The sequence below is a fragment of the Ambystoma mexicanum genome, chromosome 10 (assembly GCF_040938575.1).
Source record: "Ambystoma mexicanum isolate Mex_15411 chromosome 10, UKY_AmexF1_1, whole genome shotgun sequence".
Classification (NCBI taxonomy): Eukaryota; Metazoa; Chordata; class Amphibia; order Caudata; family Ambystomatidae; genus Ambystoma; species Ambystoma mexicanum.
Window position 1 is genome coordinate 1,310,043,815 of NC_090932.1, and position 14,811 is coordinate 1,310,058,625.

General features: G+C 46.8%; 1 protein-coding gene across 1 annotated transcript in view; it reads right to left on the minus strand.

The window, feature by feature from the left end:
- INPP5J (inositol polyphosphate-5-phosphatase J) overlaps positions 1-14,811 on the minus strand; it is a 225,956-nt gene that overhangs the window by 36,263 nt on the left and 174,882 nt on the right. The window contains exons 11-12 of the mRNA XM_069619342.1: positions 11,175-11,261; positions 1,504-1,608 (exon numbers count right to left, since the gene is read on the minus strand). Of these exons, the coding sequence (XP_069475443.1) occupies positions 1,504-1,608; positions 11,175-11,261 (192 nt within the window). The remainder of the gene's footprint in view (positions 1-1,503; positions 1,609-11,174; positions 11,262-14,811) is intronic.

Here is a 14,811-nt window from a genome sequence, read left to right on the forward strand (position 1 = left end):
TATGGGACAAAGTGCATGCTAAATACTTGCAGGAGGCAGGGGTAATGAGTAGTGATGCGGGCCGCCAGTCGAGTATTGGAGCATTCATGGACATTTAAGTTCGAAGGGACATTTTAAAAAGAACATTTAAAAGACATATGTTAATTATGCAGGCAGTGTTTATTTTTGTAATCTACATTTTTGTAGTATTGTGAAATCCATATGAGATACGAGTATGTGAGGGGCAAAGTGCATGGAGTCTGACAGTGTTCTAGTATATTGAGGACAAGCAGCAAGGAGTGAGTTGACAGGTTCCTGTGTGTGTAGGTGGAATGCAGAACAGCGTGTGGCCTTCATGTGCAAAGAGAACACAATATACAATTATGTGAGATGTATGCATATCCTAGCAGCTATGTGTGACAACCTGAGCCAGATCTGACGTTTCGCTTTGCATTTTGGGACTTGCAGGCCCATTCTTATAATAGGGAGAACAAACCACAAGTCCCAGAATCCAGAGTGAAATGCCAGGCATAGCTTAACGCACCACAAATGACACAGAGCCACTTTGCATTCATTTCAAGCAGTGTCAAAGTATTTTCTAAGGCACTAGGATGACGCACAATTATGTATTTTTTAATGTTTTTTTTTTTAAATGTATGGGGGATCCCCCAACCCCTGTTTTTCTTACCCCTTAACACCAATTTTAGTAAAAAAAAAACCTTTACCTACAAAAAAAAGCTTTTTTCGATGCTTTTTTTTAAAACTTTGGCATTCGAAACTATATATTCGAAACAATGCCTGGATACCATTTTAAAGGCATCGTCCATCACCTTGATGGCAGCTATTCCCATGCTGGGTCTGGGTTTCAAGACAGATTGGTAGGACTGAGATGGTTGATTATGAGTGAGTTGCAAATCATCGAAATAATAGGGGGGGGGTGGGGATCTGGCATGTAGTATCATAAAAACATACGCTCGCCCAGTGTGAAAAGGGAAGATACATTCTATTGATGAGGAGCACTAATTGGGAAAATAGGTCTATGGTTGTTGACCACCTTTGAGAAATATCTGCCCATCACAGAAACTGCTGTCACAATAATCGGTTTTGAACAGTGAAGATTTGCAACAAAAGGACAAAATGGCCAGCCTTTGACGGCCCCCTTTATCACTCACTGCTAGCATCCCCTCCCTGAGCACTCCCTGAGAACCTGCCCCCTCACGAAGGCCAAAGTAGTAACGTTTGATTCTGCGTACCCTACAACCACTGCCCAAATGCAGCCATACGTCTGTGCGGCTCAGATCAGGTGTCATGACGACACAGTTTGCGATGCTGCCGGTCTCTGTGTACTGTCTTATTTAATTTCCGTGTTGCCACTCGGTACAGACTGTACTGCCCCTTTCTATGTTTCTTTGTAAGGAGGGCAGGGGAGGTCTGATTTGTGTTGGGGGTGATGTGTAGAAAGGGCAAAGGCTGCAGCAGCGTGAGCTGTGTTCAGAAGCAGAGAGAATGTAGATAGAAGCTGACCTGAAAAGGCTCCGTCACTCCCACCAAGGTGCCAAGGTTGTTGCTATAGTAACCGAGAATGTACTCGCTCGTTCCTTTAGGCAGCGACTCCTCATTAAATGTGACCTGAAAAGAGAAACAAGAAGGATGTTACAGGTGTCGCCAGAGGGCGCTCTTGCACTGAGAAGGCTTGGCTTGCGCCAGATCGTACATAGAACAAGCATTTCCTCCTGTGCACACACTGGAGCTTTTGTGTACATCTGCCAGTCTGCCACTTCACACGGCCATAGGGCTGTCTCTCCAACGCCTAACGCTGCACCATACATTGCTCCTCCTGCAGAGACTGTCCCTTCAAACTCTGGATCTCAAAGTTAACCATTTTACATATTGCGAAGCCACTTAAAAAGCACGGTCTACCATACACCCGCACATAAGTGCAAAGCAGACTGTAATCAAACAGTCTCTGAGGCTCCGGTGTGTGTGCAGATCTCTCCTTACTTTGAAGCTGTCTCGCCATTCACTGAAGGAGCTCTTATGATATGGCATTTGTAACGCGCCTATACACAAGTGTTTCAAGGCGCGATGAGGCAAGGAAGGGGCAAAAGAGGGAGGACAGAGACAACGATTTTACTAGGCCAAGTGACATTGAGATTGCGCAAGTGCAGGGGAGGGGAAAAGTGCCAGGGGAAAGGGGAGGGGGCAGTGCTGTACATGGGATCAAAACAATAACAAGAAGTGCGGGTGGCAGGTGCAAGGGTAAGGGTAAGTGCAGGCAGCATGTGTCCAAAAGTGCAGGTAGGGGGACTGTAGGTTTACAGATACAGACCCAAGTGCAAGGGTTGCCGGGAGGCAGTGCGGGTGTGCAACAGGGCGGTCAGGGACCTGGGCCCGAAATCAGAGAATAGCCAGATGACCAGTGCAGTATCAGACAGCAAATTAGCAGGGGAGAGGAAGAGAGAAGGCAGAAGCAAAGAGGACGGTCTTGGGGTGCTTCCGGAACCGGACATGGTTTTCCTCAAGTTTCAGAGAGGCAGGGAGACTATTCCAGAGGGATGCCCCAGCCGAGGTAAGAGATCTACCACAACCTTGTTGCTTGGAGAAGCGACTGACCCTGAGGGAGTTGGAGGTGGAGGAGCGAAGAGCTTGAGTAGGAAGGTATTAACGAAGAGAGAGTTGGAGGTATTGAGGGCCCACGACCCAGAAGACTGTGTGGATAATGCATAGGGCCTTGAACTTAACCCTTGCAGCCACTGGGAGCCAATGCAGAGATTTCAATCCTGAAGAGATAAAATACTTGGGCTTGAGGCCAAGGACATGCCTTGCCGTCCTGTTCTGGATAAGTTGCAGAGGGCGGAGAGTAGTAGCAGGCAGATTTAGAAAGAGGATGTTGCAGTAGTCCAGTCTAGAGAGAACCCGAGCTATAGAGACAGTGAGCTTCTGGGGGAAGGAGAGGAAAGGAAAGATACCTCTGAGGAGGTGCAGTTGGTAGTTTGAGGTGGGAGTAGGAAGAGGGCCAAGGGAGGCCGGCCACAGTGACAGGAAGGGAGGGTTTAGGTGTGCCGATGAGTAGAATCTCTGTCTTACTAGCATTAAGGCAGAGATAGTTGGCGGCACACCACTCCTGGATAGCAGACAGACAGTCAGAGATGAGAGAAGGAGATGAGGTGGCAGAGGGGAGCCTGAAAACAAGCTGAGTGTCATCCGCATAGCACTGAAAGTTGGCGCAGTGAGTAGCAATGTGGTGGGCAATGGGTGCCAGGTATTGGTTGAACCGCAAGGGAGAGAGGTTAGACCCCTGGGGAACACCACAAAGAGAGAGTGAGAATGAGGAAAGGACGGACCCAAGTTGGACCTGGGAGGGTCGATCAGAGAGGTACGAGGTCAGCCAAGCCAGGGCCTGATCAGTGATACCCAGGTTATCACAGAGATGATTGAGCAGGATGGGATGTTTGAGAGATTGAGTAAGATGAGGACAGAGGGGAGATTAGAATCAAGGTTAGATAGCAGATCTTAGACGGGGTCACACGAGGAAGTTACTGTTTGCTTTTCCTGCTGCTGTGACTGACAGAAGTTCCAGCCACAGCATTGCGCTGGCACTTTTTTCAGTCACAGCTGCTTCTGCCTATCTTCATTATGGCGGCGGGAAAATGTTCTGTCGAGGTTGCGACCGTGGTTGTGGTCATGGCTGTGGCAGGGTCAGAGGGCCCCGGCTGAGCCCCGGCTCAACTCCGCTTTTTGGAGACTGCCAGGGCTCGGCCCTGGATGGCCCGGACTGCTAACGCATTGCAGAGCTCCCACATAGAACAGTCTTGCCACACCATTGAGCTGTCTCACTACACACTGCCGCCCCTGCACATGTTGGCTCTCCCTACTGAGTTGGGGCAATCACTTCATACTTGGAGCTTCTGTACGGGGACATCTCATCATACAGAGACCTCCTGTGTGAAGCTGTCTCGCCATATCTAGGGCTCCTGTATAGGGCTGTCTACCCATACATGTAGTTCTTGTGTAGACCTGTCTTTCTACTGCATAGATGTACTGGTACAGAGACTTCTGTCCTCACTATGAAGTTGCTGTATGGAGCGGTTTTGAAACCCTTTTGGAGATTTGGAAAGCAGCATTCTCACCAGTCACACAGCTGCTCCCGCACAGAGCTGTCTCATCAGACATGGGCCCCCAGTGTAAATGATATGATATGGCATTTATAACGCGCCTATATGCAAGTGTTTAGACTTCATGCTTGGAGCTCCTCCCTCACCATATCTGTACCTCATTTATAGTGCTTTCTCGCCATACATGGAGCTCCTGTCTACTGCTGATTTAGTCACCGTACATGAGCTCCTTTCTACTGCTGATTCACCATACATGGAGCTCCTGTGTAGTGCCGATTCACCATACATGAGCTCCTGTGTAGTGACGATTCAACATACATGGTGTTCCTGTGTAATGCTGATTCACTAAGCATGGAGCTTCTGTGTAGTGACGATTCACCATTGATGGAACTCCTTTTTAGCGCTTTCTCGCCATGCTGCCAAAATTATACTGCACTGGCTACCTGGCTACCCCATGATCTCGGGTCCAGGTCCCCTCCCCTTCCAGTTGCACACCTGCACTGCCCCCTTGGCAACTCTTGCACTCGGGGATTGTTTTCTGTATCCCTAAAGCCCCTACTAGCACTTGACACTTGATGTCGACACTTACCCTGGCACTTGCCACCAGCTGGCCGCACTCCTATTTATTGCCTCTATTTATTTTACTATTATCCTATGCACTGCACTGCCCTCTCCCCTCTCTCCGCGCACTTTTCCCCCTGCCCCCTCCCTTGCACTTGCACAATCTCAATGTCACCTGGCCTAGTAGGATCGTTGTCTCTGTCTTCCCTCTGTTTCCCCTCCCTTGCCTCATTGCGCTTTGAAACACTTGTGTATAGGCACATTATAAATGCCATATCTATCATAGCATATCACATCATACACGGAGCTTCTGTATAGTGAAATCTCACCATACATGGAGCTCCTTTTTAGTGATTTCTCACATACACAGGGCACCTGTGTAGTGCTCTCTCACCATTCAAGGGACTCCTGTATAGTGCAGTATATCCATACATGGAACTCCTGCATACTACTGTCTCATCATTCGTGGAGTTCATGTATAGTGTCGTCTGACCATACATGGACCTCGTGATTAGACCTGACTAACCATAGCTTGTGCTCCTATACAGAGCTGTCTCATCATTCAAGGAGCTCATGTATACTGTTGTCTCACCAGAAGTGGAACTCAAGCACAGACCTGTTTAAACAGAGCTGGAGCTCCTGTATAGAGCTATCTCATCATTCATAAACAGAGCTGGAGCTCCTATATAGAGCTGTCTCATCATTCATGGAGCTCATGTATACTACTGTCTCACCATATGTGGAGGTCAAGAGAGACCTGTTTAAACATAGCTGGAGCTTCTGTAAAGAGCTGTCTCATCATTCATAAACAGAGCTGGTGCTCATGTACAGAGCTGTCTCATCATTCATAAACAGAGCTGGAGCTCCTGTATAGAGCTGTCTCATCATTCATAAACAGAGATGGAGCTCCTGTATAGAGCTGTCTCATTATTCATAAACAGAGCTGGAGCTCCTATATAGAGCTGTCTCATCATTCATGGAGCTCATGTATACTACTGTCTCACCATATGTGGAGGTCAAGAGAGACATGTTTAAACATAGCTGGAGCTCCTGTAAAGAGCTGTCTCATCATTCATAAACAGAGCTGGTGCTCATGTACAGAGCTGTCTCATCATTCATAAACAGACATGGAGCTCCTGTATAGAGCTGTCTCATTATTCATAAACATAGCTGGCGCTCCTGTATAGAGCTGTCTCATCATTCATAAACAGATCTGGAGCTCCTGTATAGAGCTGTCTCATCATTCATAAACATAGTTGTAGCTCCTGTGCAGAGCTGTCTCATCATTCATAAACAGAGCTGGAGCTCCTGTATAGAGCTGTCTCATCATTCATAAACAGAGATGGAGCTCCTGTATAGAGCTGTCTCATTATTCATAAACAAAGCTGGCGCTCCTGTATAGAGCTGTCTCATCATTCATAAACATAGCTGGTTTTCCTGTACAGAGCTGTCTCAACATTCATTAACATAGCTGGCGCTCCTGTATAGAGCTGTCTCATCATTCATAAACATAGCTGGTGCTCCTGTACAGAGCTGTCTCAACATTCATAAACATAGCTGGCGCTCCTGTATAGAGCTGTCTCATCATTCATAAACATAGCTGGTGCTCCTGTACAGAGCTGTCTCAACATTCATTAACATAGCTGGCGCTCCTGTATAGAACTGTCTCATCATTCATAAACATAGCTGGCGCTCCTGTATAGAGCTGTCTCATTATTCATAAACATAGCTGGTGCTCCTGTACAGAGCTGTCTCAACATTCATAAACATAGCTGGCGCTCCTGTATAGAGCTGTCTCATCATTCATAAACATAGCTGGTTTTCCTGTACAGAGCGGTCTCAACATTCATTAACATAGCTGGCGCTCCTGTATAGAACTGTCTCATTATTCATTAACATAGCTGGCGCTCCTGTATAGAACTGTCTCATCATTCATAAACATAGCTGGCGCTCCTGTATAGAGCTGTGCCGCTATCGCTTGAGCTCTTCTAATGAGTTGTCTCACCCCAGTCGTTACCTCCTGCAGAGCGTCCTCACCATACCTGAGCGCATGACTAGTGATGGGCAGCCATGCCCTAGAGATGTGATACACATCTGGCTCACTTTGGAGCTTCGATGCAGAGCCGTCTCGCTGTACTCTGCAGCTTCACGGGAAAGCCATCTCACCATAACCTGGCACTTGTGCGATGAGCGGCCTCACCCAAAATGGCTGCTGCTTCATTGAGCTGCCCCCGCCACACACTACTACTCCTGTGTGGACCACTCTCTCTCCATACACTGGAGCTTCTGTGCAGGACTGTTTTACAAGGTTTTGGAGATCCACTAGAGACCTCCCCCACAACACTCTAGAGAGCGCTGTTGAGCGCTGTGTATTGTACACTGATGCTCCTTTAGATGGGAGCCACACTAACAGCTTAGCTGAACAGCTTAGAAGTCATTGGCTTCGCACACTAGGCTATGTGGCTATGTCAGCCACTTACATAAAGGGCCAGAATTTAGAGCTGGTACTCATCACTGATAGTCAAACTGCACACTTGCCAGCATGCCTCATTCCATAAAGGATCTGTAGTACTATATTTGCCTATTATGAATCCAGGACTGCAAGTGCCAGAATGCAAAGAAATAAACAGGAATGGACTATCACAGTCCAAATCGAATAGAGCATGCTGGCATGTATGACATTGTGAATGCCCAGGTCCATCCACAATCTCGGATCACTGTGCCATAACCCATACCTGCCTAACCTCTGGGTTTTCCCCGGAGACTCCAGGTTTTTAGCCTCTTCGCCGGGTCTGGGGGGGGGGGAACCCTGGAGTCTCCGGGTTTTCGGGTCCCGTTCAATCCTCCATTCGATTGGCTACAAAAGACCGCAGCCGGTGGCCAATCGGCTGGAGGAGTGGGCGTGAGCCGGGCAGGACCAAGAGGAATGCAGACTGGAGCAAAATAAACGTGGTAATACCGCTGGATTGGAAACAGTATTACTGTGTTTATTTTGCTTAAGCTTTCATTCTTTTTGGCCAGTTTGCCTTATGTTTTAGTCAGGGCGACTAAAACATAAGACAAACTGGCCAAAAAGAATGAAAGCTTAAGCAAAATAAGCGTGGTAATACTGCTTTCAATAACATCGGATTGAAAGCAGTATTTCACGTTTCATATTTTTTCAGCTTTCATTCTCTTTGGCCGGTTTGCCAGGGCTTAAGTCGAGAGTAAACGCGGGTGGATGGAGTCCACCCCCAAACCCCACGCCCCAGCTAAAGTGAGAAACATTGAAGGTCCGCTTTGAATTCATGACTTCAACCCTCCCTTAGGGATGGAACCACAGCCATCAGGTTTGCAGGCTGGACACCTCACCAGTGCACCATATAACCCGATGAACAATAACAAACAACTCAGGTGAAATGTCCAATTTCGGTGCTGCAAGTTCCAGGGAAAACCTTTGTATTGGTTCTTGGAGTTTAAAACATCTACACCTTTCAACGTTTTCAAAAACACTAATTGAAGAAAATATCCTCTCTTGGTTTTGTGTGTGTATTGATTTTATGGCAGGTGTATGCCATTCGTCCTTTGCAATTTGGGTGGTTATGAATAGCCAATTTAATGACATTTATTGCATTCCAATGTAAAGTGCAAAATGCAAACGTATTTCTAATCACAGCTACAACAACCGAGTTTACCTTTTTGGCGTGTTTGATCGGAGCCGTGTGCAAGGGACGGAGTCTTGTGTGGCTGTGGGTGGGTCATAAATGTCAGGGTTTTTGATTTTCAAATGTGGGCAGGTATGCCATAACCTTTACCATCGGGACGTGCTGCCTTGCATTCCCAAAATATCGCCCAGTCCAGATTCTGGCCAGACAACGGAAGCATGGACTCAACATCCTTAACCTGCAGAATGACGTCTCATGGTCTTACATGAAAATGAAAAACATGGCAGGGCTTGGCATAGATTTACAGAGGAGTCTCTACTACTCTACTAGTGCTGTAAGGGGCATCTTACCGGTCTATAGTTTGGGTTAGTGCTATTAGGAGACTTCGGGCCTCATTACGAGGCAGGCGCTCCCGTAATGAAGGGTGCCGGTACGGGACCGGCACCCTTCATTACGGGGCGCCGTATTACCAGGTTCCCTTTGCGGGAACCGGTAAGGACGCCTGGTAAAACCAGGCATCATTAGCGGGTCCCACGAGGGGAACAGGGAGCTAATAACGGGCCGTTATTAATGGACCCCTTATTAGCTCTCTCCCCATTCCCATGGGGGCTCAAATGGGGATGGGTTCCTTCAAGGATAAATTACTGGGTCCTCCAAAGTCTGAATGACCATTGAAGGAACCCGGTACTGGGACCCGGTATGGAGACAGCCATGCCCTTATTAATGGCATTGCTGCCATCATACTCGTAATGAGGCCCTTCTAAATATTCAACCTTCTTAAGCTGCTGAATGACGTTACCTCGCCCCATATAAGGAAATAATTACATGTCAGGAATTGGTGTCACTGCACACTGGAGGGATCCACTTCTTCCTCAAAAAATGTCCTTCCCTGGGCTTGTTTAATGAGTCCATTTTCACTGAGTCACAGAGGTCGAAGTGGGCAGGAACGAAAGAGTAAAAACGTACTGCTGGAGAACCATCACTAAGCAGCAGGAAAGGGGACCTTGTGTTTCGCTGCCCCACATATTGGGGAATCGAACCAGGGTCCTGTCAATAACACTCTTGTGTCACATCTTGCTGAGCTATCTCGCAAGCAGTGGCTTGATTTTGTTAATTTGAATAATCTGCTTGGTGCGTGTGTCTTCTATAATTAAGTACGATTAGCATGAAATTGCTGCAGGCATAGCTGTGTGTGCAGATAATGGGTGGGCGGCTATAGACTTGGGTATTGCCCATTAAGAGGTGCAGCAAATGGTTGGAGGATGCATAATGCTGCATGTTGTGGGGGACAATGACTGAAAGTCATGGTGCTCCTTTAAGATGCATTTTCTCACTGTTTCTTTCAGTGTTGATAGTACAGTTGGTAAACACAGTGTTGGGGGTGGAATGGAGGAAGGTCAGGACCCAGGTATGGGGCTTCATTTGATGGGGTTGATGGTGGGGATGGGCTCGGTGGGCAGCAGGGGTAGTGAGCGTTGCAGAGGGGAACATAGTTCCACTGTTTTTTTTTGTACATTTCAACCCTGGTGTATTCAATACATTTTTGCGTTAAATTGCCTTTATAAGCTATTTTTCTGCAGTGTTTTGGAAACGCCTGCCACCAGTTTTACTAAGTGAATGTATTATTTATTTATTTATTTTTTGTTGAGGGAAATACCGAGCTCCCCTTCATCCTAATTATAACCTTATTGCTTGTCCTGAGCACTGAAGGAAGCTCCCATTCCCCAATTCCAATGACCTCCATTTTAACGCTGCTTCCAGTTGTAAGTCTAACCCTCCTCTAACCCTAAACCTAAACTTAATTATAAACCTTAATCTAACCCAGACTCTGCACCCTCTCTCATAGAATACTCAGAGAAAATGCGACTCGAGGGAGTGGTGGGGAAATACGCTTATGGAAGGTACTACTGGAGAAAAAACACAAAGGGAATTGACCACGACATGATATCTTGTATACAGCGGTCTCCTCATAGTCCCTGCACAGTGGCATTTGGGCATGCACTGGTGCTTCTGTATGGGGTATTATCACAATATATACTGTTCATAAATGTATCTGTCCGTGCACCTGTATAGGCCTGGCTTATCATACGGATGTATGTGATTGCTTTGAAATTATTTCACCTAATGGAGATTTCACCGAATCCATTTAACTGAAAACCAAAATCTACTTTTTACTTTTTCTACTTTTTTTTAATGAGGGGGGAGACCCCTACACCCCTCCTCACCGCTCCTACCCTTACTTATACACTTACCCCACACCCAACCTATTATGCATTACACATATACCATTTCCCCAACCATTTTCGGTGAAATGGTATTCGAAGAAATCTATGGTAAATTTTTCATACCGCCCATATGGAGATAATACACCATACAAGGGTGCTTCTGTACAGAGCTATTTTACCATACACCCTATATAGAGATAGAGGGTGGTGCACAGATGCCCTCTATACAGCTCTTGCCCATGCAGTGGAGCTTGTTTACAGGGTACTATGTTATTTCAACAACAGTATTTTTTTCTGATGGGTTATTTACCAAAACCTTTTTTTTTTTTTTAAACTCTGACTTTTTAAGGGGGGGGTTGGGAGGTTCTCCCCATACCCCCGCCCCTATTAATTTAACATTATTTCCTACCACTTATACACCCTTAGCCACAATCCCACATATGTTTCGATTCGTTTTTTCAGAAAAAAGAATGTGGTAAAAATCCCATCGCAAAAAATATGTGTCGATATAACAACGTCGTACCGTTTTGCAGAGCTGCCTCCCTTCACGCCGATGTCGCAACGCAGCCTGTCCCGGCATGCTCTGGAGCTCCTGTACGCCCTGCGTCATCATCGGTTGCCACAGCCCTGGTTTCTGCCGCGTGACCTACCTGATGCTGGTGCCTCACTCCATCCACCTCCTCTTCATGTTTTGCCCACACGTAGGCCACATAATCTTTGTGATGCCTGAATCCCACCTGAGAAAAGCAAGCACAGTCGGGAAGACAGATATGAATGGATGTCACTACTAAACCATCAGAAACAGGGTATACACTTGTCGCTGCAGCCCATGCCTTGTGGTGCCGTGCTTGGCTAATCTATGCCACAACTCCACCCTTAACCCGTAGCAACCTTTCTGACCCCACAAAAATGAATGCATTTCAATTATAAGCGTAATGGCTCAGTGTCTATCCTTGCACAAGCTGATGCATTAGTTCATCAAAGGGCTTCCTAAAAAAAGGGGGGTGCTCTGGCGTATGCAGTGGGGAGTGACGTCACAAGCAGTGAACATACATTGAAAGACATTTGCGCATTTCAAGATGTTTTTTCCAACTCAAAATCCACAGGACAAGTAAGCATTTCCCAAGAGAGCATTATCTCCTAAAACATTGCTTGCTAAATAGAAAACGCGTACGCCTTTTATATCTTAAAATGTGTCCGAAAATGTGTCCTGTATGGCAGCAAGTCAATGTGGATGTTTCACGATACTCTGCTGAGAGATTCTTGTAGTCTCGCTGTTACGTTTTTTGCCTCACAGCCGCGACCCGGGTTCGAACCCTGGACACATCGCTGTGTTATCGAGTGGAGGTAGCATTTTTTTATTTAAAAAATGAATCACTTGAAAAAACACTGGGGGGACGGCGTCCGCCCCTTGAAAAAAGTGGGTAGACGCCATCCACCCGCGAGTTCCCTCAACTTGAGCCCTGTTCATCAACCAAAATGATGCACAGCATCTTCCCAGGCTTGGGCTCCTTTCCCCACATGCCCCATTACAGTAAGGAAAGGCGTAAAAGCTTGCCTGGCGGCGGCCTTTTCATCCAAGATGCGCTCCATTTCTCCTAGGGGTTCAAGTCACATGATATCGTGGAACAAAAGAAAGTGTACCCTAATATCGACCACGTCAAAATATTGAATTTCTATTAAATACATTACACCTACTGCAAAATTGTTGTTTCCACTACTCATTCCATAGGAGTGCAATGTAAAATAATCGAATTTTACACGTTGACCAATGTGTTATACCCGTGCACTACATTTGCCTGCAGCTGCCTCTTATTTCAGTGGTACCACATTAGCCCAGCAGATAATATAATTGCCAGCTTTATTTTGCATTCTCTTTATCTCAACATAACAGGATCCATATTAGGATTTGGTCTCCCAGTCCGGGTTCGGGCCAACCAGTCTTGGTTCAGGTCTACAAATCCAAGCTGTGGTCCACCAGTTTGGGCTCTGGTCCCCAGTCCAAGCTATGCACTAGCAATCCAAGCTGTGGCTTCCCAGCACTGGCTGTTGCCTCTCATTCCTGGTTCGTGTCTACCAACCCAAGCTGTGTTCCCCAGACTGGGCTCTCATCTACCAATCCAAGCGATGGTCTCCCACACTGGGATCGGGTCTTCCAATCCAAATTGTTTGTCTACTAGTCTGGGCTTGGATCTTCCAATCTAAGCAGGGTCTCCCAGACTGGGCTTGGATCTATCAGTCATAGTGGTCTCCCAGTGCAAGCTGTGGTCTCCCGGTCTGGGCATGAGTCTCCCGCTCTGGGCCGGGTCTCCCAGTCCTGGCTGTGACCTCCCAGTCCTGGCTGTCACCTATCAGTCCTGGCTGTGGCCTACTTGGCCTGGCTGTGGCCTACCTGGCCAGGCTGCTCTGTCCCAGTCCTCTATCTGGTCTACGAGTCCAATTTGTGGTCTCTCAGTCTCCAATTGGGTCTCCTCACCTGGGTGAGGGACTCCTTGTCTAGGAGTCGGCCTCCCATTTCAGAAGGTGGCCTCCCAGTCCATGAATTGGACTCCAATTTCTGACTCTGATCTACCATTCCAAGTTGAGGTCTTCCAATCTAGGCTCTGGCGTCTCAGTATGGGTGTGTATCTTCCAGTCCAAGCTTGGGTCGCCCAGTCCGGCCTCAAGCCTTCCAGCACAGGCCTCCAAATACAGGCTCAGGCCTCCCAGCACAGGCCCTGATCTCCCTGTGCAGGATGAGGTCTCCTAATACAAGCTGTGCTCTAACAGTCCATGATGTGTACTCCCACTCTGGGATCGGGCCTCACAGCACAGGAGCAGGTCTCCAAATACAGGCTTTGGCCTCCCAGCACAGGGCCTGATCTCCGAGTGCAGGCTCAGGTCTCCCAATCCAAGCTGTGTACTCCCAGTCAGTGCCTTGGTCTTCGAGTCCAGACTCAGGTCTCACAGTCAAGACTCTGGCTCCCCAGCTCTGGCCTCCCAGTCTGGGCTCCTGTATTCCTTTTCTTACGTGAACAATAGGAATGGTGCGCTTTTGTGACTAAGCAGAGGAAATGGAAATAACCAAATCTGAGTAAATAGAATTTGTAAAGTATGAGGAGTACTCTACTAAAAAAAAAACTGCCTGGTGGATAGTCTCCTGACCATATCGCTCCCTTTTCCTCATCTTCTGTCTTCTTCAGTTAAGTGTAACAAAACTGTCAGCTCAGCATCAGGGGCTGTTACACCCACCTGAAGCTCTCCCTCAGAGGACAATGCACCCATACTATCCTCGGTACGTCAAGAGTCCCCTCCAATCCTTTCTTTTGGCATAATTTAGCGCACGTATCATGTTCTCTGTCCATCAGGGGTCAATAAACAAATTCTATTCTTTGTCCGTCAGGATTCAGGGAACCTGTTGATCTCCTCTCCATCCTCTCCCTCTGTGGTCAGGAAAACCATTCTATTCTCTCTTTTCTTCAGCAGAGAGTGAACCATCCTGCCAATGTCAGACTACTGCCCACTTGCCCAATTAGTCCACCAGCTCTCATCAGCCACGCCTTCAGCCAAGGGCTCTTCTTTGTACTTGACCTTGCATGATGTTTTCTTCCCTGAAACCTTAAAAGGAGTTAAGGTACATCATTATCTTCGTCTTGGGCCTCTCAATAGGCCTTGTTTGCTGGTCTTATACTATATGTGAACAGACCATGCTTTTGTCAATTTCACCTTTCGATTTAGTGCTATTTGATTCAATTATGTAGGGTGCTATTACCCTCTTCGACTTGGTTGCTTCATCTCACATATGCTTTCTTCATCTTTAATCGTCAATATTTGGCATTTGCAAATGTTCGCTCATTACTTAATCTTAGAGAAATATGTCGTGCGTACATTGCTTATCCTCGTTGACTCTCTTTGTACCCTGCAATTGCTTCTTGCTTTGGCATCCTTGATCTCTGGCTAACAGCTATTCTTTGTTTGTGTGCAAAATCCCTTCTCCAGCATCTGTCACCTTTGCAGCCCTGGCCACTCTCCTTCAAGCCTTTGGCTTACTAGTATTCAAAGTTGACGTCCATCTTTTCAACATGGCCGCTTTATCCGTGTTATGATTTCTACTGCAGCAAGCTTCTATTTGACTCATCTACCTTGCGTTTCTGCGTATACACATTCACTACTCATCTGGTTACTTTTCTTCATATATGTGGTTTCTTCTTTCTCATACATATGTTTACTTTCTTTCTTTTGTTACATCCTCATTCTTTAAGTATTCTCATATTGTTTCGCTGCGTCTTTGTTTCTTGTCCTTATAGC